The sequence below is a fragment of the Varroa destructor genome, unplaced genomic scaffold, assembly GCF_002443255.2.
Source record: "Varroa destructor unplaced genomic scaffold, Vdes_3.0 BEIS01000006.1, whole genome shotgun sequence".
NCBI lineage: Eukaryota > Metazoa > Arthropoda > Arachnida > Mesostigmata > Varroidae > Varroa > Varroa destructor.
Window position 1 is genome coordinate 25,691,846 of NW_019211459.1, and position 26,663 is coordinate 25,718,508.

General features: G+C 41.1%; 1 protein-coding gene and 1 long non-coding RNA gene across 9 annotated transcripts in view; one reads left to right on the top strand and one right to left on the bottom strand.

Annotated features, from left to right (window-relative positions):
- The window catches only part of LOC111253463 (E3 ubiquitin-protein ligase AMFR-like), a 60,736-nt gene that overhangs the window by 7,540 nt on the left and 26,533 nt on the right, over window positions 1-26,663 (bottom strand). For 2 of the 8 annotated variants that reach the window (XM_086993451.1, XM_022812858.2), the window contains 3 exons: window positions 6,230-6,397; window positions 2,389-2,478; window positions 1,843-2,042 (listed from right to left, as the gene is read on the bottom strand). In XM_086993451.1, coding sequence (XP_086849577.1) covers window positions 1,843-2,042; window positions 2,389-2,478; window positions 6,230-6,385 — 446 coding nt within the window. In that variant the 5' untranslated portion in view covers window positions 6,386-6,397. Of the gene's footprint in view, window positions 1-1,842; window positions 2,043-2,388; window positions 2,479-3,369; window positions 6,194-6,229; window positions 6,398-8,683; window positions 8,835-19,818; window positions 21,547-26,663 lie in introns of those variants that run through there. The other 6 variants (XM_086993448.1, XM_086993450.1, XM_086993449.1 and 3 more) reach the window with 6 other exon arrangements.
- LOC147755026 (uncharacterized) lies at window positions 7,611-9,878 on the top strand. The gene is made up of 2 exons (XR_015330528.1): window positions 7,611-7,822; window positions 7,953-9,878. It is a non-coding gene; the product is annotated as an uncharacterized LOC147755026 (long non-coding RNA).

Genomic DNA, 26,663 nt, shown 5'->3' on the forward strand with positions numbered 1-26,663 from the left:
CAATATGTAATACATAACTTTGATACACACATACATCAACCAACAGATATTCTGTGTCTCTGTACCTCATCGCCACACATACATAATCTGTAGTAACCATTCACTGTTTACATGCACTTAATCGTATGCGAGACCTTTTATTGTCGACGTTTTCGTATTGTGGTTCCCAGAAAAATCGTATTTAGCTTACGGTACAAACACTACATCGGCCTATATTCACTCGACGACGAGGTAAAGCTAGTTAAATAAAAGTCTAGAGAAACACATCATCCCATACCATATAAGACGAAAACAGCACCCGTGGTAAAGTCAACTATTTCTGGGATCAGTAAAACAATTTTTTTCAATTGCGAAAGTGGCCGTTATCCTTCTGTGAATGTGTTCGATGGCTTGGCCTACTTCGTGTGCAATGTGCGATACATGGTAAAACGTAGCACTAATGGATTAGCGAGCAAAGCGTAACGGATTTGGTGTTTCGTTCAAAAAGTTAGTTTAATTAATTTGTTTTTTTGTTTATATTTAATTGACAATGAACACATTACAAAAGCATGTGAACTGTTTGACCTTGAGAAAAATCTGCCAACCAAAGCTTTTGCTCCCTAAACACGTTCATACTGCTCCTGTTGGATGGAGAACCCAATCAAATGCCTACAGCACACTGAATCGTACCCGCTGGTCCGATGTATATATGGCATTCTACGCGTGGCCAGCTTAAGCCATATATATATTGGACACGTGTCACACGGCAGACCCAACCTAATTATGACAAGCGAAGCTGGCAAACCCGAACGAAAAAGTCGATAATACTATGTAATCATATGTTGCTATAAGCTGGAATTGAATGTTATTGGCGGGACAAAAATATATTGAACGACCCAGCCCATGCGCTTGGGGTTACGGATTATCGGAGCACAAATGATAGACCCACAATACAGTTAGAATAATACTAAGAGTTGTATAGTTTTTCTATTAATAGCAAGCCGAGTCGACTGCTGAGCAGGTAACAAAAATTGTTGCTAGCTGAATGAAGTGAATATCGCATACATTCCACTTAAGCAAGTATGTAAACGATAAATTTTTCGACTCGGTCCCCGTTGTTCAACCGCACGAGCTTAACTTACCTAAAAATAGAACTGTTCGTACCGTATAGCGCTGTTGAACGTGGCATCTGCTTAAAAATCAATGGACCCGATCACTTTCCGTATGTTACATTAAACCAAAAACCAGCCTCATTCAAGCTCTGCTGAGCTATTCCCTCACGATTCTGTTATTGCCATTTAGCAACGATCGAAAAAAAAAACTTAGCTAGACGCAAGAAATCCAGAACGGAACTGTGTTAAATTGGCTAAACATGCAATTCCTAAAGTTTAACACAATTACCGTCATCGCTAGTGTTATTGTTTCAGTCATCAACCGAAACGAAAAACGGTGAAAACGGAGTTCGGAGGTGACACAGGATAAAAGAATAAGGGCAAAACGTTACGAGCGGATAGTGGCCATAGGTTATAACAATAGCGGCAATAATTATAACAATGATCGCAATACTTGATCGTAGTATCATTAACTGTATGTCCAACTGTCTTTATACACCATATAGTATATATCCGAGAAGGACCGCTATACTTCATCAAGGTAATTCATCACGAATTTTTTTGGCAGTCAAAATGGTTTTGCTCACATGAACTTCTTTTCGAAATCAACCCGGGTTTCTATGTGTCCGCCTGCATTTTCCTCACTCATACACACGGATTCCTGCATCAATTTTCCGCATCGATTTGCTTTCTGACTCTTTATTCAGTATAATAGCATCGAAGTTAATTGAGCGGATTCTGTGACACTCACCTAAGAACAATGTACAGGACGTCAACGCTAGCGAGCATTACCTCCGCATCGCAGAGCAGAAAGTAGTGGATACTTTGGGGGTGGACGCGGGCCGCGCGAATAGCGGCCACATGGAGCGCTCCGCATGATGTCAACAGACCAACAAGCAGCAGAGTCAGGCGCGCGTGAGTCGCGCGCGTCAGCTGCGCTGAGAATGTAATCTACGTCAAAAGATCAGGAGAAAACATGGATAAGAGCATGATGAATTACGACTGTTAACGACGGACGCTGCCCAGACTCCCAAAAGATATCTAAATTTATAATATATATTGATTGCTATATAAGACCTAAAGTGGTAACGAAAAACGTCACTTATTAATCAGTTGATCATTGGTCTCTTTACAACATTGTTGTATTAGCGACTGTATGTGTAACCAAAAAGCACAGATTTCTGTAAACGGTATTGAAGAATTGTCGAATTTCAAAAACGAATAATTATTGAATTGGCTAATACGTAGTGCCGCAATTTGATGATAACAAAATGACAAAAAAACACGTCGGACTTACGTAGTCGATGCGGTCTCTGCACAGCTGCGTGAGCAGATGTACAAGCCCGATGGCGGCGAACCATCCCGTCCACGAGACGATAGCTTCCACCTGCAATAAAAAACGTCAGCAAACAAACATGGAGTAATATCTATTATATTAGAACTATAGCCAGCTAATGTGTTGTGAACATTTTGTTTAGTAATAAGGGAGAGTTCGGACAGAAAGTCGCAGTTGTTTTTCGCTTATTTTATAGTCGGATAGGGTTGAATAGATATCATGAGATTTGAAAGACGTTGCTACTCAAGCAAACGATAGCTAGCTGTTATTATACCGATTATGCGAAATAAAACTATAAATATTTTTGATGTTTGCGTATGGTCAGTACGAAGACAAATGAGAGAAGCTAAATTTTCTAAGAAAGTATTGTCATTTTTGATAAAAAAAAAAAAAAAAAAGGAAAAAAAGCAGTTTTGTAAAGCAAAGTGAATTGTTTGTTCTCGATTGTTTCTGTCTGGTTAATTGTATTTTAACGACAGCTTCCATTATAAAATAGTGACATGTCACGTTTAGTGCGCAGAAAGTTAACGTGCATTTGGATTTCAATGGGAAGGGGATTTGCTTTCACTTAATTTCATTCAGATTAATAACTGGTAATAATTAGTTCAAGTTAACTAGTTCCGCAATATTAAGCCATTGATATAATTCAATCGGTAAAGATGTATGTATCCCCTTGGCTAATGATATTTGTCATGTTGCAAAATATCGACAAAGATGTCAGAACTGTCAACGCAAGTTTTACATACGTACAGTACATTTAGGTATCAAGCCATCACGCCATCAAGCCAGACATCTTTCATGGCACGTAACATATTTGGAGATAACAACGTAAAAAATCTTAGAGGCTCGAATCAGAGAGGCTATCCTTCCTAAAGTAAGTACCATTCAAGCTAACTACATTTTTACTCCCTTGAACACCGCATTTCAACGGCACAGACTCACAAACATATGATGTGTGACGTTGCAAAGTACAATTAAAATAATCGCAGTGGGCCGATCTAAGCGGGAGAGAAAAACAGGCACTTATCCATACATTTAGCGGTCTAAACAGTTCGGTGCGGAACTACGACATCTGGTCTACTAGGTTGCGGTTTACCAAAGATCGAACTGCTATATTTCAACGCATTGTTAGCATACTTGCTAATGTTGGAGGGAGAATGTACAGAATTCCGGTCTATCTGTAGCTGGGCTTTACAAGGATAACTTGTATATTGCGGACACTTCTAAAAGCCAATACCCTCCGAGTTTAGCTCGTACCATCGCCAAGCGTAATTCGTTAACCAATCGCACCGCTTCCAGCTCCCATATTTCATCTAAATATTTCACTCAAATATATCTGGTTAACCACACGGCAAGGGTATGATCGTGTACGCGACAGGATGGTAGCTGCGCAGTAAACATAAAGTAGCGGAAGTTTTAACGCTGTCTATGTACCGAAAAGGTCATAATTAGAAATAGAAGAGCGTCGGATTATTAAGCTTCTAACTTAATAGTGGCTAGTTAAAAGTACCAGGAACTTTTTCATTAAATATCTTGTTTAGGCCGAATACGCAAAACGCAGTTTTAAGGGGTAAAACTAATATAGAACTACTTCCTTAGTGCCTTAAACGTTGGCTATAACTGCCACCGAGAAAGGAACCCTCGGGACCCTCGCATGTGACAGTTGTACTTCTGGACGCCACTACATGCAAAACATCTTTCGTTGGCAACCTTGAGCTCTGCAGGACTTTTGATGTGGAAGAATTCAAATGGCTTGATGCTAAGTAGACTTGGGCGTCGATTCACTTCAAATATGGGTCCAAATTTAGCAAACAGTAGATGCAATGTCAACTTGGCAAAAGTTAATTGCATTATTTTGTAAGTTAGTGAGAACTAATTTCACAGAGCAGTTTGGAATAACAGATCCGCTGATTTTTTCGGCTAGAAGAGATAACGGTTGGCCGATTTTGGCCATGCTAAAATTTCCTTTCACTAGCGAGAACACGATAGTTGATGTGAACTAAACACATATATTGACTATATGCTATTTTTCAATCCTTGCAATAATATGGTCCGAAAATAGCTGCCCTACATTTGATGACATAATCCGAAAAAATCAATCCGACAATAATAAGTAGCGCTCGATCGGATATCCGCTCAACGGTTTCGTACCGTTATCGTGACATTATTTCAGGATTCGATTGAAGTTTCCTGTACAGACGCTAACGCCGTCTCGCATACAGAGTTATACCGTTGTGTCACGAGCTAACCATAGTTTTAGTAATAGAACAGAAGTTCAGTGCACAGCATATTCAACGGTTACTGCAGCGCAGTTTAAGTAAAGAAGTTCATATGCCGAAATTACAGTTCGTAGTTCTCTGATCCGTGTTCGTACATCAGCCCCTGTAACTGTACCTAATATTATTACTACGAGCTGCTTAGGGGGCAGAGGCTTAAAACGGACCGTGTTGTCGAAAGACCGGCGAACCTCTTTTCTGATTGTGTAATAGTGGGGCATGGAGTGTCTGCGCAGGGAAAACCGCCAAAACTTCTATAAAAACGTTATCAGTAACTATGCTTTGTTTAACATGTGAGACAAGATAACCATGTTTTAGTGCCCCCTCAGTGTGTTATTGAATCTACTAAAATTAATTGTCATCGTCAACTTTTGTCTTAGCCGTTTTCCTAGTAGGGCGCGACATAATGAAAGCAGTTTGTGGCATAAACATTATCTATAGAAAATATAAACATGACTGGGGCAACTAGCATTACAAAGGCACAACTAAGCACAAATCACAAAGGAATCTTCCAAAGATTCGACAAACTGCCGCTCTCACTACGTAACCTAGCGATAATCAACGACAATAATACGTTTTGAAACGTTGTGGTTTATCAAACGAAATGTCTATGAATTCGTCAACTTGCGATAGTACAAACGTATATCTTACTCTTGTGACGAACGATGGCGCCCTCTGATCTAAAATACTAACTTCAAAATGTTAACTTAACATCATTAAAGTGAGCATATATCCAATTAATGGGTAGGCGACACAATGATAGGGCTATACATGCGTATACATCATGCTCGAGTAGAATGTCCGGCTGCAACTCTACAGACTAGTATGTAACGCGTAGTGATATGAAATAGGACCTGAACAACGAACGGACAAAACTTTAAACGTATGTTTCGAGCCTTCATCTCGTTAGTTATTGACTTAGAAAGATCCTGTAATTTTGCTACTTCATTTTAACATCCATATCAACGACAAACAGGAAATGAGTCCGGACATTAGAGCGCGCACGCGATCAGGAAGGCAGTTCAAGATAATATGGTTCCTCATAGGGTCTAGGGTAGAAATATGGAGTGATAAACTTAACCCTAAGCCTTAACTAGCTTAGCTAGGACTACTACGAAACCGTATATATAATCTAGAGGTAGCAAACTCAAAGAATCTTTTGTAGTTTCCAAAGTTTAAGTTTCTGCCAAATCAGCTTAGGTAGCCTAAACAGCAGCGACTAAAGTAGTTGAATTGGGTGTTGGATAGCTGCGGAGCTGCCGGTATCTTCTTCTTACCTTTGATAACTTTTCAGCTTATTCGGAACCTCAGAAGCCGGGGGTGCCTCTAATATATGTATAGTCCAATAGATATACTCTAATGCTACATTAGTAGTAAAGCAAACACACGTTCATATTATTGGAATAGTAGGTTAACAAGGACGTGTACTGGCTTCTCGGCCATGGTATATGGACTTCGCGACTTTTGCTCACCGTGAACAATAACAACGTAATTTCCTGTCGTAATATTATATACTGAGCTTTTACCCGTGATACGTTGAGGACGCCAAAGATGAAAATGAACTTGTAGAAAACATAGTTCCATAGACGGTCCTTGCCTTGATTGTCTTCGGGAACACGCAATTCACCGAAGAACAGGTACTGAAGCACGGAGCCCAACGACTTTAGGAGAGCACAAGACATCGACACGATACTCTGTAAATCGAACACAGCAAAAATGACAACTGCGTACACTGTAGCTAGCAATATGTAGTCAATTAGGTCCACTCTAGAATATTTAGAATAGCTAATCATGCTTTCTGTACGCATCCGACATACGAAATCGGCCACCTTCGAATTCTGGTTCGAAAATAACTTTTCTGTTACAGACAACGCTATTCTCAAATGCTGGAGGCCTAACTCTGTCACACACACACAGCATTGTCTGAACTGTTTTGCTTAACTGTATTGTCGTGCGCCGTCTCGAACACGACGGCAGACTGAGCCGCCGAGATTTAATGGAGATAAACACTTTCGATACAAGTGCTTGCAATATAAATCATTGCATATCCTAAGCGACTGTTTGCCGTACACGTACCATAAAGGAAAGGGATTCAAACAAGTCCAGAACAAAGATGGGTTTATTAAATCAATGTCCCACACACTCAGACATAGCCTTTTTTTTGCATTGTTGCGAAGTATTTTTTTCCAAAGTTTATAGGGGGCATTTATACTTGGTATTGTACAAATATTACTGCTTACGGGTCGATACGTTAAGGTAGAAAGTCAGTTCGGGCTTCGCATATACATTTCGCGGGGCAAATCGAGTTCTTGTTAGTAATTGTGTAACAGATGGGACATCGATAACTCGAAGCATCAAAACTAGTGTAATAAACGATAACCCATCATCTGCTTGATTACAAACTAACGCACAAAACGATGTGGAAAGAAGCTACCTTTTGATCATTTTTGTGCAACGATCTACATCGGTTGGCCCACTAGTTTATTCGGCGGGAGCTGTTTTTGATGCAAAGTCAAGCTCGTTGATTTTCCTTGTAATTTTGCTTGTAAATGGTTATATGCTTTTCTATGCATGCTGAGGACGTAAAAACCTTTATGAAAGTAGGTCACGAAATAAATGCATTAGTCCGATCATGAATTTCACCTAAAAAGATATCGTGTGAGAGTCCCATAAACCTGTGGGAAAACTGTGTATTTTATAATGCTATTACAGTTCAAAACCGAAATCAGAACAGATGCATTAATGAACAAACGTACTGTTTGTTTAAGAATAATTCTGGAAGTAAGTTTTTACTTCCAGAATTCGAAAAGTCTATAGACTTTTCTATATATATATATATATCGAGGTCAGGCATTTTCAATTCAGAGATTTTTTCTTGCAACTAAACATACACCATGGCATGCGCTTTTTAATTGAAATAGCCACTTCTCTATGCATAAATATATAAAGTCAGCTTCAAATGTACTCTAGGGCTTCGACTGAACCAGAAGGCAGTGTATAGTCCAACGCTGTGGACAACCTGAAGAAATTCACGTTGAGATAGATCAAGATTGACGTTAAATTAACAGCTGCCGTCAGCGTTCCTTCAAAACAACTGCACCGTCCACGTTGTACTTATTGTAAGTCAATAAGCTTGTAAATTAACTTACTAAACTACTAGTAGCATAGGTCCAGCATTTAGTCACCTTTGGCAAACCCCTGGTTGTGCATGTTTGACGGATTATTTCTGTTTTTATTAACACGTTCAAGTGGTCAGGCACAGGAGACACCGTTGTCATTCGTGGTATGCTGATACGTTAAGGAACTTAGAAGATAGTAACTGTAGGAGCGGGATACGAAAAAGACGGAGCATCGGCATGAAAACAGAATTTTTAACACCCCGTATCGTATAAGATGAGTAGACATTCTCAGCTTGAAACGCTGCGCCTTTGTCAAGAGCCAAAGCGTGACCCCTAACGACCTACTAATGGCGGTGGTCGCTGCAACTGTTGCCACGGCCAACGAACAATGATATAGTTAAGCTACATGTAACACGACAGTGTAGATAGGCGACAGGGCTGCCTCCGAAGAATACAGTTTTTTCGATCGATGCATCTGTATACGATCGCATCCCATGTTCATTACGGCCTTTGTTCCTCTCGTCCTGGATGCAAACGGCCGTGAATTACGAAAGTATTAGTACTAGCAAAAGGTCCGTTTCGAGGAGATGCATCGTAATTAAATAAAGGAAAAAAGAAAGTCGACCAGCTGTACTGTGAACGAACGAAAGAGTTCGGCATTGCTGTTACTTTTAGATGGGAAAGAAGAAACAAAAAGGTAATATTTTTTCACTGCAGAGGAACAGCTGATAGACGAAGGCGGACGGAAAAATAATACTGGCATGATTTATACGAACAGATTAGGGGTTTATATTTAGCTCGTGCGATTTTGCCACCAACGAAATGAATATGACTCGACTCACCCAAAACTTGTACTCTTACCATCCGACAACGGAATATGCTAAACAGCGCCTGGTCCGCGTTGGTTAACATTTTAAAGGGTCGAACTGAATTTTGGTAGAGGTAAAACAGCCGGCAAATCCTAAACGAATTTGCTCTTCATTGCAGTTCCGCGATAAAAGAACCAGTAGTCTAATGTATAGCACCAACAGACGAGTGATTTTACTACGTGCCTGACTAAACAAAGATATACGACGTAAATCCTGTTATATAAACTGTGTGCGGAAAGCAGCTCCTGTTTGTGTTTGATCAACACGCGTTTTTTTAGGGTGAAACCACTTGTGGCCATGTATGAGTCATCACCAAACCCAAAGAGTAAGCTCTGTGATGAAAGCTGCTATGATCCTGTTTCATCGAGGCATCGTTTGCAGAGTGAACTTTTAGAACAGGACCATTAATTCTACTTCAGCTATTTAATTACATATGTTTCGTGCGAAGGTAAAGGAAACTGATTAATTTCCTTTTGCCTTCCAGAAATATAATTGATAGAATCGTCACCAACAACTCGTATACGCTCGGCTGGTACATAGATTATTTTGAAATGAAATTGGAAGTGTCCTATTCAACAAAAACTCAATCGATTTGCGGTCTAGATTACCTATACGCAGCTTGTGCTCTTCCCAATGTTAAATATTGATTCGTTGCCTTTAGGACTTTTACGTACGGCACACACCATAGGACATAAATTACCATTCTTGTCTCTCAAAGGTACGTGAGAGCCTTTATACTCCTATTGTCTGACGGATGTTTTTAAACCGGACTGAACAGAAGAACACTTGTCGAAAGCAAAAGCACAAATGTCAAGATAACGTCTGATAGGAAAATTTCGTGGAGTCAATATCGCGTCAACAGAATGATGCTCTTCATTCCGACACGGGAAGCAAAGTTGTCACGGAATGATCGGCTCTCAGCGTTTTCCAGTGCTCTTGGTCTAGTAGTGACGAAAGCCATGAACATTTTATGCAATACCTGTATATATCTTCAAAAAGCAATTTATTCTGTTATTGCCGAGGAATCTTCAGTCAGGTTCAGCGTTTAGAATTGCTTTGAAAAACACTACGTATTATATTGAACCTTGAATGAGCAGCCGGCGCAATCGGCATGAGAAATTTACTGCTAAATATCATGTAAGTAGACACTACTTTGCCGATATTAAAGAATACGTGTTGAAATATTAGACACTATGTGAAATCATTTGTTTAAATGATTCTTCTTTATATATATATAGAGATTGATTTGTTCAGTGAACTAAGTGACGCAATTACTGTTTGTGGTACGTGGGACGTACGCCCGCTTTCTGATCCGTACCTGTTTTGCATTTATAAGTGCATACGAGTGTTTCTTTTATAGACAAGTTCGTTGTGCTATATGTACTGTGACACGTGAGTTACTTTTGACTAAATGCTCATAAATCGTAGAACAGAATAGACAAATGTCGTTATCTCTTATGAGACTGATTCGAAAGAATGACTCGATACATGTTTCACAGAAGTGCTGGAGGACTGCTAGGCTTGTCTCCGCACAATCAGGGCTGCATCATATTATTACCATCGGCTCCATCTATCGGTAGAAGAGAAAAACGTACGAGGCCGCATTGTCGCAACATTATTTTTATAGTTATGAGGAAAGTGCTAGCTTATTATCATTTTACATTTTATCAGTACAGGCACACAAATAAAGGCCTTCTAGAAAATCGCGCCGTAACACCTACAGGCGACTCGTAGAAAACACCTAATTACACAAGTAACCTTTAGTAGTCAATTATCAGTTTCGACAAAAACGTATCATATAAAAACAAAAAAAAAAAAAGGTAATTATAACATAACTCTATGATGAACTTGAGAATTGTATGTTTTTATACTAAATAAACGATTCCACCAGCGTGAAACCATCATATTAGCTGCTTTTTTTTCAAGCTCTTCACGAACGTGTCGTATCGAAGGGACACCTGAGACAAATAACACCGAACAAGGTAAAAGCCGAACTCGCAAGCATAAATTTAAGATCAGTTTTAAATGTGATAAACCACATTACGCTACTGAGGCTAACGAAACAGCCCATCTTCCACCCTCCATCCCTGAAGGTTTGTTTTTCGTGTTCAACATTTAGTATACATATGTGTTTAGAAATTACTTTAGCATCAAGCACCTTCGTGTTTTTAGATCTAGCAGGCAAACGTTTCACCCACTGCGTAATTACAGGGATATCCATGGAATGTAACTAAGTAGGATATGTCCATATGGCCAGCACGGCCCTTAAAACCATGTTCGATAGTCTTGTATCAAAGCCGTATGTTCTATTTTTTGGTATATTTTTGGTAGGTCTATACCGCGTTCATATCGGTAAAATACTAGGGTAGGTAAGAATAACTCATCAGGTCAACATGTCAGTAAAATGTAGTGCAATCTAGAAGCCTAAATTCCAAGATATCAGCGCTGCTTTCTTCCAAATACATGACAAATAGAAACGTCGATGATTTTTAGCTGCCGTATCCGTAGAAAACATATGTCAAAAAGTCGGCTAAGCGCAGTAGTATAACATAAAAAAACCTTTCCGTTTTTAAGTTTTTTTTTTTTGTTCAGACAAGCTAAGGAAATAGAATCCTTCTGGAAATGTTTTCGGAAGCGTACCAAGCTGTGACATGCATAAAGTGCTTATATATATATATATATATATATGTAGAGTACCGGCTTCGTTTTACCGGCTGGCTGTGGTCGCACTTCCGCTTGAATGATATAATGTATCCCATCATCCTATGCCGGATAAAGATATATGTATATTTGTCACAGTTGAGTTGACTCACGTTTGAAGCCAGTGTATGCAATATACACTGTCGCACAGATTTTTGTAACAATGCCAATATCTACTAGAAGTCTTATGGAAGATCATGACATATAGCTATCTGAATATTTATAGTCAACTTCTGGAAGAGAAAACGGATATTTTCAGTCAGAAAGCTGGATAAGCCTCATGACAGCTTAGTGTAAGACGTATGTGTCTGCCAATGTTTGGGACACGTTGTGGTCTAGGTTCGAGCCCGGGATTAGATAGACTTCGTTTCATGCTGGAAGCTAGCCGTCTTGTAAAATACCTAACGGTAATACCGGACGTAAAACTCAAAAGCCTGATCGACTATTGCTGTAAGTGAATAAATAGGCTGCAGCTCAACTGGAAGAGAAATGGAATCGATAGTAAGTAACTGCGTTAGATTATACCGAAGTTTAAGGATACTTGCTTTGTTTAGGGACCCATGCACTGGCACGATTTAGAATGGATGCAGCGAATTGCGTTAAGTAAAGCGGTCGTAGAACGAAACTGTCGAAGAATTGTCCTCCTTGTAATCTGTTATATATTTTTTGTGTATTCCTTGTCCTTAGCTCTCTGATGGCTAGCAATATGGAAGTTTCAACTTATACGTTTTATATGTATGGGCTGATAGGACGAGTACTTCAGTGGCTATTCGTATCCGAAGTGTTGACGGCATGACAGGCCAAGGAATCCATCCCGACGTAGGATGGGTTCTTAAGAGCGGAGACACGAGTTACTAGTTTTCTATCTATGGTATCTTGGGGCAAAATAAACACAATAACATGTTAATGAAAGATTGACGGGTTTCTCCACAATATTCAAGGTCGCTTCGATTTATTTAATTGCAAGCATTGCATGCTGGTCGCAGTTTTCCGTACATCAACTATTACGTCAATTACGAGGAAACGCTGGAGAATTAATTGGTCTGGTTTTGGAGGCGTTCCAGATACTGCAGAATGATTGGCGATTAGTCAGACTTTATGGTCTACTCTCGACCATACAGAGATCCGGAAAGTCAGTGGACGCATTACAGAGACGTGGGTGGGTTTCGCTCTTTTCGTACCTAACAAAACTGTAAAAAAACAATCGTCTCTACGGCAGTCGGAACGAAAAAGACACAGTAACAAGACTGGTTTGTTTACTATGAATTCAAATAAACGCTTCTGAAATAGTTATATGAGGAAATAATTATGACAAAAACTTTCTAACGCGAAAAGATCTTGTCCCACTACTTGCTGTTGTCTACGCTAACATCTTCCAAGGACCCCCATTTATTTTGAACTACCAATTAATTGAGACAGACTGGTAATACCCAAAACACAGCACGCCATATTGCGTTTATCATAATAGATTCCTACGATTTTCAATTGACACTCACAGAATACCGAATCGTAATATCGAACGTAGCAAGCATTACCTCATGGCTGTAATGGTTAGATGTGTGACCTTTTTCAGTTTATGTCGTGCGTATTCATTATTTCGTCGCCAACAGCTGTTGTTGCCTGCCTACCTGATTAAGCCTTCCAGATAAACAGCGAACACAGAATAACCCAACGTGTTCACAGCACGCCACGGACAAACACGAGAGGGTAACAGAAACCTTCAGTCAGGGCTATTAGTACCGTTTAGGAAGACGCATCATTATCTCCTTTGTCGCCTTATAAGACCTTCATTTTTTTTCACTGTAATATTTATCGTTCTATGCGTTTCGCCTCGTCTTCTAAGTGGCGCTGGACCGTTTGGGCGAAAATAACTGCATTTTCAGTGACACGAATGCTAAGTAGATGGAATCTGCAGTTCGACCTTGTTAAGGCTACATCTAGCTAGGGCAGAAGCCTATCGTTATTACACAAGGACAACATCTGTGCGTTGGCATTATTTGGCAACAGGGATGGCGCCCAAACAGAAATATGTTTTGAAACTAGCGGTTTCTTTGCTGCATTTAATTTTGCTGATTAAAACTAAGACTGTTTCTAGCTTATAAGTATATTGGCAGTTGTTAAAGAGATTGATTGCCCAGAACGGTTTACGTGCTTGGGCAAGGAAAATATCACTCTTCTAACAACCCCTCGTTGATCTATTACGACCCATTTCAACGCTCTTTATTTGATGATATCGTTATTGCATTGTATTATACAGTAGATGTGATTGATTTTTACGAAAACATCGGTGGCAGCAAAACGCAACTGGGCATTGCCGGACAGACACGTACACACGCTAGATGTGACATGGTCTGTCATCTTCTACTAGTACGAATCATATTTACGTGGCTCAGGCAGCTAACATCAATCGGACAAGACGTTCGTATACGAGTTAATTACTAGGGTAAAAAGAATGGAAATAACACTATTCGTCGTAATGGCCGACGAGTCCGTCTACTTTCTCTCTGTTAAGTCTATAGTAGGGAGTACATTAAAAGCGTATAAGCCTTGCTGGTTGTGTCATACCGACGCGCCCGTATCTGGTCACTTTCTGTTCCACCTGCAGCCATAGCAACTGGATTGATAGTGACTGTTGCCCATTTTACGTCGGTCTGCTTATCTATGCGTAGCAGCGGAGCGCTGCAATAACTGTGTAAGAACACACACTAACGCTATGAGAAGACGTCTAGACACTGCGAAAGTTAACGTCTTGCCTGCGTCATAGCCGTCCAGAAACAGAAGAACGAGAAGCTGCAACAGGAGCCTGTAGCGCGCTCGTTTCACGTGCGACGTATTGTTTAGGGAAATGATATCGGATAGTTCGTGAGTACTAGTTTTGTCGGTTAATAGATCGCCGCCGTGGATTCATATGTGCAGATGGCTGATAGTAAAAGTGGCATAAAGATGTTTCGTATCTGCAAACATACACCTTGTTGGCTGATAACGATAACGGCCTGACCATAGATTAACTAGGATACGACATGAAAGAACCGTTAAATGAACACATACGTGTAGATGGTTTTGTTATCTCGTATCTGTTATGGCACAGGGAGGCAGCTACGTGGTATTATCATTATTTCAGTGGCGAGAAGACTGGTGCGCTCTAAACCTTTGCTACGTACACATTATATGAATACCTTGTCACAGCGCTATCACATCAGTCTTTCGAAGCGCAATACTACTTTCGAATGTTCCATATTCTCTTGATTTTCCTGAGGGCTGATGTGATCGAAGCAGGCCAGCAAGGATCATTTGTGTATTCACGCAGGGGAACCCTTCAAGTCAAGCAAAACCAAAACCGGTTGTAATAGGTGTCGAAAGCCAGAGTGAAGAACCTTATCATAAAGGTGTAGACTACGGTTTGCTTATTCATTTATCCACTTTAGTACACTGGAAAAATATAACTAAACAGAAGGCTAACAATATGTCAAGTGTATGTCAGTCCGATCTTAATGCACTGCATTGGTAAGAGCTAGCGTTCATTCGGTACGCGTAAATGTCACCCAACGATACCCGGTTCAGCGGGCGCGTACCAGCTGCATCGACTGCTAGGCAATAGCCGTCGATACGCAGAATACTTGTAATCTGTGTAATTGGAGTGTAAAAGGAGTGGTCAATCAGAGATACTCAATGACACGGCAGATAGCAAAAATCTACGTTTTTTTTGGAAGCGGAAACCGTGCTGACGTCATTGACGAGCTTTTTTCCGAGGAAGGAGTGCTCAGGTGTCCTTGGGTGCACTGCCCGAAAGTGCGTAGACTTCCAACTATACGTTGTGGGCTCGTTTCCAGTGACACAGTTCACAATGATCACCGCCGTCAACGTTTCAACGTGAATAGGACAAAACTGCAAGCGGAACGTTATGAAAGTATTCCTGGTCCACGTACATGATTATTGGTATATATATATACACACGTCTACGTGATTAAGTTCACGTCTTTCGATACCTAAACAATCTTTTGCTTTTTTTAAAATTTCTCATTATGAAGCGTATACTAGAAAAGACACGTTAAGAAACGTGAGTGGATTTTTCAAAACACAGGCCCCCCTTTTATGCGCGTTGTCCACACTCGAGGCTCAATGTATACAACGGGAAGATACTGATGCATGCAAATTTCACAGAGATGTTGTACCTAACGCACTGCATTTACGACTATTGTCGAACAGTACTATTTCAACACCGATAGATTCGTCCTATGTCTTGGAAGACCATTTTAAGAAAGATATAAATCATTAGATTTGGTCAATAGGAGCGCAGAAGTTTAATGTTGGTCGCTGATATAGCATGCGTGTGAAAACATTCTCGGGACGTCAAATTACTGGTTACACAAAACGTGATCAAAGAAATTTCTAAACGACAGTTACTAAGCCTATGATTTTTTTTCGAGCTTATTATGTGACCGTAGACTTATTGTAAAGGATACAATAGGCCTAGATGTTTGTAAAAGGCTACTCATCGAACGACGTTCTGCGCTGAGCGTTGAAACTATCGGGCCATATTACAAGCCATTACTCTTTTCGAAAATCGATTCACCTGAAGTAATTGTTTAATTGTAATAATATATATATTTTCTTTTTAATTTCATGGTTTATCCATAACTCGTGGTTGTTTCTATTTTTTCATATATTTTTTTTTGGCTGTATTCGTTATTTGCAATGCGAAGCTCTCTATGCAATAGCTTCCATGGCTTCTTACCGGTGTCCTGTTTACAAAATCTTATGGCTAGCTAGAGTAAACTACGTTGTTAAGACGCGTTTCCTAGTCTAAAACGCATTTCCATATAACGAACGTCACATATATATGCGGTGCTACGCTCAAACGTCCACGACTGTGTGTATCGTTTTTATTACTGCTACGAAGAGAAAAAAACCTGTCATGTTTATGTAGACAAACTCTGCAAGAAGCTACCTGTTATTCGTAATGGCATTCGTAGGTTGGTGACTGATCACCTATGGCGACTATAGATACGGTAAGGAACGCTGGTCTAAGGCGCCGTTACCAGTTGGCCCTGCATCATACATCTGGTAGCCTGGTTACCTCAGTGACACAGACTCAATCCCTCGATTATGGGAAAAACTCGTGATAACACAGCATAGTACGTTTTATCCGCCGTTAGTACAAAGTCTGAATCGTTTAGAGTGGCTAAACATGCGCTAATCCATGCGCGACAAGCTGTAAAGGCCAAGTAGTGGCATGAAGAGCACGAAGTTACGAGGACCCGTGTCGGACGTACAATGTTTCCTTATCATTTTTGTCATCTTAAATCAATATAAAGATGAAGTGAGGTCAAATAAATACTTCAAGCATCGTTAGACTTATTACTGGTCTTATGATTGACACAGTTTATTCACAAGTACCATTTTTCAGAAATTGTAACTATTCAAAGGCGCGATTCGTCGCAAGTAGTCGTATATTTTCCTTTACCGACTGCACGCCAAAAGAACTATCATCGAATCCGACAAAACTGGCGGATTTTTAATGTTGCAAGCGGAGCATCCACAACGCAGTTAAATGCGCATACGTTTTTTCACTATGAAAATTACGTCAACGATACCCTCTACCATGTTATTTTTTTAATAGATGAATTCGTCTGACTCCACGTAACTTATATAGAGCAAATTTTTGACGAAGCTAAAAAAGCTATTCTGAAACCCATGGCACAGGATAATAAGCAATGGAGCTACTGATAGATAATTACTCACTGCCGGATTCTCTTGTCATCTAGAGAATAAGTTCTCAGCTGATTCGTGACGACCATTAAACACCCTAATATGTTCGTCCGATTTACACGGAGCCGCTGTTCACCGGTGGCTAAACAGTCACCACAAAAATGATGGAACCTAGCGCAATACTTAGGCCCAACTTTTTTTCTCATACCAGCCTGATTATCTTTTAATAGTAGGTCGTCGATGAAAACAATTCCTGGTTTTGGGACAGGTGCGACCTGTCCCAAAAGCAGGGTAGCCGTTTGTGGCCAAAGTAAGGACAAGCTAACTAAGTGAGCATTTTATTTCGGTCTTGTCTTAGTGGTTCGTAGGTAGCTGTTTTTTGTTGTAGGTTACGTTTTCTTTTTACGTTTCTTCATAGATCCTGGGTACACAATATCTACGGAAAAGAGCGTGTAACTATCGAACAATAACTGACAACTTTCTGTTACCTAAGGAAGCCATAGTTGGGTCACTCAAGCCAATGCGCCCATAAACATTGCGTTGTTCGCAGAATGTTTCGGAGTGAATTCGGATCGCGAGTCACGTTCTGATGCTTGCTGCCACATTTCACTTTGCTGTGCGGTCGACCTATATCTGGTTTGTATCTCCCCCTGTTCCCCTTGTCATCGCAAAGGCGATTTTCGCAGTTCGTATGCTCGCGGATACCCTATCCACGAGGAACTCCATCTCCATTTTGTTGTACGGTAAAAACCATCGAGCGTCCTATATTGTTGTTTGCCTTTTGGCTACTTTCAAAAATGACTAAACATTGGAAAGTAATCGGACTATTTTATTCTCCAGACAAATTATACTGGTGAGGCGTCACACCCGATGCGAAGTACCAGCGGTGGTCGCGCATTGCACCAGTTGACTAGTGCCATTTTCCCTATATATATATATATATGCATACTTCACGAAGACTTCTCAGATTAAAGAAAAGGTGGCTTGTTTTCTACGCAGCCCCAATGGAAAACCGTGATGGTATCGTAAAAACGTAGTGATTTCAAGCACGACCTGGTAATTTAACGGATTAAACTCAACGGATCGTCACCGGCCTCCAGGGAAATTACGAATAAACTCGTCACGTCTAGACAAACTATAAACGGCTGGCTTGGTTGACCAGCTAGCCGTCTACGACACCTTTGCTGGGCCTGTTACCGCGGTAATTCTATGGCACACTGAAAATAAGACACTACATATATTGCTTCCTACATGTACGCAAGTGAGAATATCTCGAATTTGCAAAATTGTTTACAATCAAAACTGGCCCGTGTAACCGACTATAGGGGTTGTCTACGACAGGATATCAACGGGAGGGACTGAGATTTACGTTCTTTATAGATAACAGATGTTTTGCTGCCTTTTACTAATATGGGTTAGGAAACCATTGTTGAGTTGTGTCTATCGTCTGGCTGGGGCAACGAACAGAGTACAAGAATCGAGAATCTTCTGGTATTCTACGCAAAGGCTTTATTCGAAAATGATCAACGACCCAATGAAGCCAGACGACCAACTTCATTAATGGACATTCATCCTTCGCAACGCGGTAGCAATCGACGCTAGCACGCGATAACAATTTACTAGTAGAATATCGACATAAAATTCTAACGTTGAGGCGTGTGTACCGTTACGTAATCCATCCCTGCTTTGGGCAGTCACAGTTAATTAGTCTGACAAATAACAATGACAGAAAGAACTAAACTGCGAAAAAGCATAGAATCGCCATAGCGAGTAACTCATTTCATCATAATGGATCAGCCGAACAGCGGTGGCAATAACAATGAGGAAAAACGAATAGTTTTTATCGTATCATTATTATTTTTTTATAGTTGACTCTATAGATTATATAGTTGGCATTCTTATATCCCGTAATTTCTCGATTGTTTTTCTTAGTGTAACCTCTTTCATTATAGCTAGTTATTATATTATCATGCAGTTCTACAGAAATGGTGCCAGTAAAATCACTTTAGTAAATCGTTATTTGTTCAAATGGCCAAAGAAGTCTGTTCCATGCGGAGCTTCGATCTTTGTTTCGGCTCCATCGCTGAAGCTCGACCATAATGACCATGAATAGGACAGGCAAAAAACACATTATTTCCAATAATGGCCATAAAGAATCTACTTTTCTCTATTGTTCCATTCGCTCTTGTACCGTGCTTCAATTATTCTATTGTTTCATAACGCTGTGACGCATGTCTTGGAGTGAACCACTCATGGCAGCTTGAAACAAAACATTGTGAATGATCAAATGGTAAAATTTAAAGCGTAAAACATTTCTAAGCCAGGTATAATGTACACCTAATTCTAACTAAAAAAAAAAATGCACAATCTGTGCATTGTTAAATTCATATTCGAGGCTTCGATAGCATTACAGGCATCTGGTGCGTCTAACTATTAACATTTAATTTTTGCCATTATTCCTATCCAGCAGCAGAATTCTATTCAAGAATAATCGATCCAATCTATATGCCTATCTATATAGAGGAAACACTTTAGCAGAAACAGCTCGCGAGTACCTTGACTCGACAAGTTAAAGACTTCGACCACGGATTCACAAGCCTGCTAATGCGCGGATAAAAATTAAAATTTAAATAAGATTCAACTGTAAAAGGACCCGCAACCCACTTTAATGTAACATTATCGTACGGTTTTCTTAATACAGTGAAGCTAAACACCTACCTCAAAGCATATTACCAGCACTACACACCAGAACGAGGGGAGGCTTAGCAACGTGAGCACGCCAGAGCCCAGCGTGTGAAGAACGTGTAATAAAACATGCATGACGACCGATTTGAAGGCGAACCTGTTCGTGTACTTCACCTTAATGCTTTTCTACTAAAAAAAAAAGAAGAAAAAAAACAATTCCAATATGACGCAGTGCTCGCACATAGACACCACAGCACTCTATCGTCTGACTCTCCGCCGTTTCACTGAATGAAGCTTTTTCGTTTAGCATTCACAGGAATCAAATCAATAAACTGCACGATAATCATGTACGATGCAGTAATGCCGGCTTCATCGAACTACGGAGTCTTGCCCCCTGTTCAGAACTTCGTCGCTGATTCTGATGTTGATGATCGTAATTTGTTTCTGTTTCTAAAGAACTTCGTTGAAGAACGTTTAACTTAACCCGCTGGTTATGAGCGTCGCAACTGGCACGTGTCGTTCCAACGATTTGAAAACCTACTAACGCTTCATCTGCGTTCCACATTCGATGACGTTAACCCCGTTGTATTTTCGCTGTTACGCTTGTCTCGTACAGAATATTTATTATCTCTAAGGAATCTCTCACGCATCAAACTCTAGTCATTGCAGGATATCACGACCTCGTTAACTGCTCTCGTGTTCTAGCGAATCATTACTTGAAGTAGCGCATACTTCGTACTTCAACTCCAACGTTCATGTTGGCTAGGAATCAATGAAATGCAGTTGCACGCCGGATGGCACGGTTGACACGCAGATTTCCGTAGTGGTAACAAAAACACACGCTGTAGTTATGCATGTAAAATCGAGATAACGAAAATATTAGCTTGATAGTAACGAAGCTATTGCAATGAAACGATATCTTGATTACAAAGCGACGAAGCGGAGTGAATTTTTCAGTTTGGGTCGGCCTGTCGCGTCGAGATTATGGGATAAAGCTAGAAGCTAGCGCCGTCAAGCAGACTGCCACTTACCTTGGCGGCAGAGAGCTCGCAACAGGATGATACGTACGGGTAAGCTTCTTGAACGGCTGGGTATCGTCACTATTTGTAGAAGGCCTGCCGGAAGAACAGCGTATGCGACAGTTACGATTGCTTCCGATTATTATACATACACTGGCACAGAGCAGGTTGTTATCTATACGAGTTCGTAATTCTTATCGGATTTTGAACGATTACTCAGTCCATGGTACTCGTGGTCGAATGACCACGCTGGGCAGATACTATCATCAGAGCCGTTGTATTTTGTGCGTTGTAGAAATTTTCTACCAGCTTTATTTAGCACAAGCTCATTTCTGCCCTACACGGATGTTGATGCTGTTTCTTGCCATCGCAGTGGGCAGTAGCAATGAATCGTGGCGCGCCAACAACAAACTCCACCATGGTAACTAGTGGATGCTTGTTGTCGATGGCAATACTTTAAGCATAGTTGGACACGGCTGCGCGTCTCTGTTCAACCGCAGCTCTCAACAGTGGCGCGTTCGCATCTACCGCGACTGTTACTGGCGAATCCGTTACTGTTTAGGCGGCTGCTATCGGTCGCGCACTCGTAGGCGTCATCCCCGCTAACAACATCTGGCAGAGAGGTAGTACGAACGGCTGCGATAGGATACGCTACAGGGCGTCGACTTGGCTATGAGATGGATAAGAGAACCCTCAGGGCTGTTTGCCTATCCGCCAACACAGCGACGAACGATGTTATCTAGATGTCTGCCTGTTAGCGAAGTAGTGTAGTTTGAGACTGGTATAGTCGAAGCAGGCCAAACACATAGTCGCCGCATGATGCTGTCCGTGCAATCTAGAAGCGATCGTCAACGGCCGCTGGCCGCCTCCTCTCTGCGAGTGATCCGGATGGTTTCGTTTTCGAAACTCGCTCGCCCATTCTCCCAGCGATGGGCTGTAGCAGCAGCGGCAGCGAAGTGCTTTACTCGCCAACGCCGGACTCCACAATGGCTCGAGCGACTATACGCCGCCAGCGTTCCTGCCACGCTAACGAATACTGTAGCGTCTACTTCTACTGGAAGAACGGCGAAGCGACAATCGACTGGAGGACGAAGGCTTAACGTTGAGGCTGGTAACCCAACGGGGTAATATCTGGCCACCAGCTGGTCTACGCAATATTAAGCCCTACAGTTTCTACAGGACGAACGAGACGGTCAACCGGGGAGCTGGACGCCCACGGGCTAATGGTTGGTGCAGTGGGATGTAAATCGACTACGCAGGTATGACGGGAACCGCTCGCGTTGTATTAAGGTTCGCTGTGGGCTCTTGAAGTATAGACGTTAGCTGGAATGATTTGCAGCGAGGCGTGACTGCTTCAGTCTGGTGATAACGAGGTTTGAACTAAGATCATATGGATACGAGTGAAAGAGCACGAATGAGACGAGGGACGGAAATAGTGGAAACGGAATACGTTCGGCATAGGTTTAACAATGTTAGAGTTGCTTATATCTGTCAGAGCTCATCCAGATGTTTCGGTGGTCGCGAGATGCCCAGAAAGCCACAACAATGAGAACATAGGTTAGACACCTATTCATTTTTTTCTCTTCTCTTCTGAGTCTTTCCAGCAGCTTTCTAATTCGTTAAACTGTGCCGAGCTTGCAATTCGCGTCGGATTTCGATCCCCTCTTTAATGCTGTTGTCAGGCGTTTCTTCTTCTGGCTTTTTTTTCTGTTTACGTTCCGTACTCTTTACCTTTTTAACCACGGCGACCGTTTGTTAGAACTGTATTGAAGTCGACTTGGCAGCAATCGCTGAACTGGCTAGTCGGTGACTGTACAAGACACGTGCGTCAGAGGCAGCCGCACTTTTTTTTATGACTTTCCCTTGAGAAATCGAAGTTTACTGCGTTAATATTCGCCTCGATACTGCTATATGCATTTTGTTTTGCACAAATAGAATGCTATAGAACCATCGTTCGTTTGCGACAACCACTAGGCCACCAATAGGACATCATGTTTTTTCGACGACAAGCACACAGAGATCCGCAACATACGGTTTCGCTCGTACAGCTCTTACTGCGGGCCCATGTCAGCGTTCTGCTGGTGCAGGCCCAAAACTAGAGGGTGCAATCGGGGAGTGAGATTGTAGCGGGGAAAGGGCGGTCTGGTTCTGCTCTTTGCCAACGTTCACTACCTACTGCTGCCGTTAGCATCGTTTGCTGTTTGGGGTTTGCTCGTGTCCTGCCACCAGCGTATGGCCAAGTTGATCGCTGCTACAGGATCAGCGACTTAAGCGGCGCCCGCAGTCGTTCGTGCGGATGCTGGTTCAATCTGAAGGCAACGGACGGCTCTCAGCCCGCGTTGGCTGTTACACAATTGGTGTAGCAGGCAACAATAATACTCATGTTAAGTAGCGGTAACACCAACATCAGCGGCACCAGCATTGAAGCAACAATAGAATTGACGCACTAGCTATGCAAACCGCTCGTACCGCATGACGTGCACTAATAGAAATAGGAGCGGCTAAAGTAAGTTGACTTGAAAGAACGGTAGCTTGCCTCGACTGCCGCCAGGCCGAGAAGAACAAGCGCTTCAGTGAGTCGTAAGAAATAGCTGCTGTAACACCGCCAACCAATGCCAGATTAACAGCGGCCATTCGTAATTCTGGGGCTGCAATGCCGGTTGCATGCCGTATGCCGCCGACGGGTTCAAACCCGAACTGTTGAACAATGCGATAAATAGACCGCACGTGAAGACGTCGTAACGGGGCCAGCAGGATTCTGAAACAGCTACATTAGATTTTAGGAATCCTTTTAATGAGTTTGTGAGCCATCCTAATCTAATTCCGACTATAAATCTTCCGTTTTCTCCCATGGAAATCTTCCTCGTATTCTTTGGAAGCCGCACCAAATTGTCGGCGGTCAACTTCAGATAACCAACAGTATTTATAACCTTGGTAACGGCTTGTCCGGCGTGCAACCAATAGCCAATCTTCATTCGTAGTCTAAAGACAAACATCCGGTCTTTGCCTAGAAAAGTCTGTATTTTTTCCGCGGTACTAGTCATATCGAATGAACGCATACACGCTACGACAAGTAGCCCATCGAATCCCGTGGTGTCCCAATTTATTCTAAGCACACATATATATATATATATACAAATATACTACGACAGCAACTCTGGTCTGATCGTTCATCGTAAGAGCAATTAATATGAAGCCAAATGACATAAAAAAAAACCCGAAACATTTGAAAACGAAGATTATCTGAACCTTTTGTTAAGCTAACTTGAACAGAGCTTGGGCAGGCTTTGTAGCAGCCGACAGAGAAAAACGGGGTGGTGGCGTTAAATAGTTGAATGTATTCGAAGCGTGCGACCTCTACGGCATTTGAAAGCTGTTGATGCTGAATAAAAGTTGAAGGACTTTTAGATGTACAACACCACTCACCGACATCTGTGGGAGTAGATCTATCGGAACCTTCCAGCGCATTATTAAGCAAAGACGTAGTCAAAAGGAGAGCCTCGTTTTAAACAATTCTCCATATCATTGTGATACTATTACTGTTTGAAGCGGGCTAAGCGCTAAAAGTTTCTGGTGGCAGACATTGGTAGATCCTCCATTCACATCGGCTTTACGTGGTGGCAGTTAGCTGTTCACTATTTCTGATTGCGTAATCGGTTTGTCTGTTTTTTCCTTCTAATTCTTCTGACAGTATCGGGGCGCAATAACAAAATCTGAGGCCCTAATTGACTCTCCTAACGCTCACCACGACAGGTGTGACTTCAGCTTCTAAATTCTGTATTTAGCTATCAGGCTGCAAAGCAGACTTTTTTTTGTATTGACATAGAATAAAACGCGTCTTTTAAGCCCAGTCGCTTACTGCCCCCAGCTACGGGATCGTAAAAAAAGTTGTTGCCAGATTTCACAATTTTTTCACAGATAATTTTGTTAGGCTTTTAGATGTCTGAAATGTCCCAGCACCTATCGTCTCCAGTAGCTTTCAGCACAATGCAAATATTATACAGATTTTCTACATGTGAAGCTATAATATATTAAAGATTTAATATATGAAATAGTAACCATATAAAAATCATTACTAAACGATCGATATTGCATGCTGAAGCTGCGGAAACGACGAGTCTTCGCTTAGGATAGCGCTACAAGGGCATTGTTGAATCTTTTACCGTGAGGTTTCAACTTTAGCTGAATTAGCAGTTACAAACAGAGCTTTCTGTTTTTTGATTTTCGATTCATGCTTCTGGTTTTTCTGAAACGTGAATTATTATTATACAACTGTTTAGTTTTTTTTGGTAACTCAGATTATCTAACATGGAAAATAAAGTACGTCCATTAGTTTTTCGTGTGAAAAAAAAGCTATTTAAGGTGATCGAAACACGATTCGTTCCTGCACACTTGTATCTGTTCGCTGCGTTCCGTTTGACAGCCTCTCTTAAAGGGACTATTGAACAATTTTTGCAAATAAATATACAGTAGGTTTGCGTTAGCGCTCAAATTATTTATTCACGCAAGTCGAACTTACGCCATGTTCTACAAGAGATAAAACATAGATTTTGATTCCAAATGTTGACAGTCGATGCTGTAAAACACACTGGATTGCGTAGATGAAACATTTTTACAGATCTAACCTACAAAATTGCTTGACTGATTCTGTGTTGCGAAACAGGAAAGTTAGAGCTAAAATCTACACATAAATTGATACTTTGATTTGTACGGGATGCAACATCAAGAACTCAAAGATATTATATCACTAATCATCAAATTGACAGGAAAACCGTTATAAGCATGGATAGATACGTTACTAGAAATATAGTTTTGCCCTTATCGTTGCAAAGGCACGCCTTAGGGGCGAAACATATTTTTCTCTAATGTTTGTTTTCATAAGTCTTACCATTTTTCTCGTAGAAATGTGCATTAGCAAGCAATGTTGATGTCATCAGAAACGATGTATTGCACGACTTGAAATTTATAGAAGAAGCAAAAAGGCATCAATAGATGAATACATTACTTCTGAGCCTCCAATACCGCTTCGTCCATACTATTCATTTTTCCGTTTAAAGATAAGGTCGAACTTTTGTTTCAAATAATCAAGCAGCTTGTCGTTGTTATGTCACCAGAACATCGATCCCCGAACTACTGCTACAGAGCCGGACGCCTGCTGAACTTAGCGACTGACTGCTGATCTCAATCTGAATTCAGACACAGATATATCAGACGTCTTAAGTAATGCCTAACAACTTAAGCAGCTGCCGTGGAATATCAGACAAATTATGTCGTATCACTCTTCATCAAGGTAGAATTTCTCCTAAAGAGTGCCCCATCTCTGAGAAACAGAAACTTTATTTTGACCTGATACCTGTGAAGGTCAGGATGCTTCTAGCTAATTTAAATGAGGTTGCAAACCGTGTTATAGTTAGAGACGACAACATATCTTATGATTCTCACGGCGGTTTCATAAAATGAATTAAACTACGTAATGTTAATACACTGAAAAACGAGTGGTCAAATCAGTGTTAAGCGTCTCAGCAAGCTTTTGCCGTGGGCTCTTTGCGAAACATGCGCTATTTGGTTTACCTAGATATCAAGCGCTAAGTGGTATGCCAGTTCTTAATGGTTACCTATAGTAATAACAGTAGTTTTTTTTAATAAAATCGTTGAGGTTAAAAATAGATTGGGCAAGTGACGTTAACGGAACAAATGAAGAATCCATACGCCCATATATAGAAATAATACGCAATAATGCCAGCCGTATTACCCCATAGCCCCTAACGTACGTCGATACACGTGGTGGTTTAACTTTAGATCTAAATGTGGCCATGCTTAAATTGCTGGGAGCCCACTGTCCGAGGCAATGCCTAACAG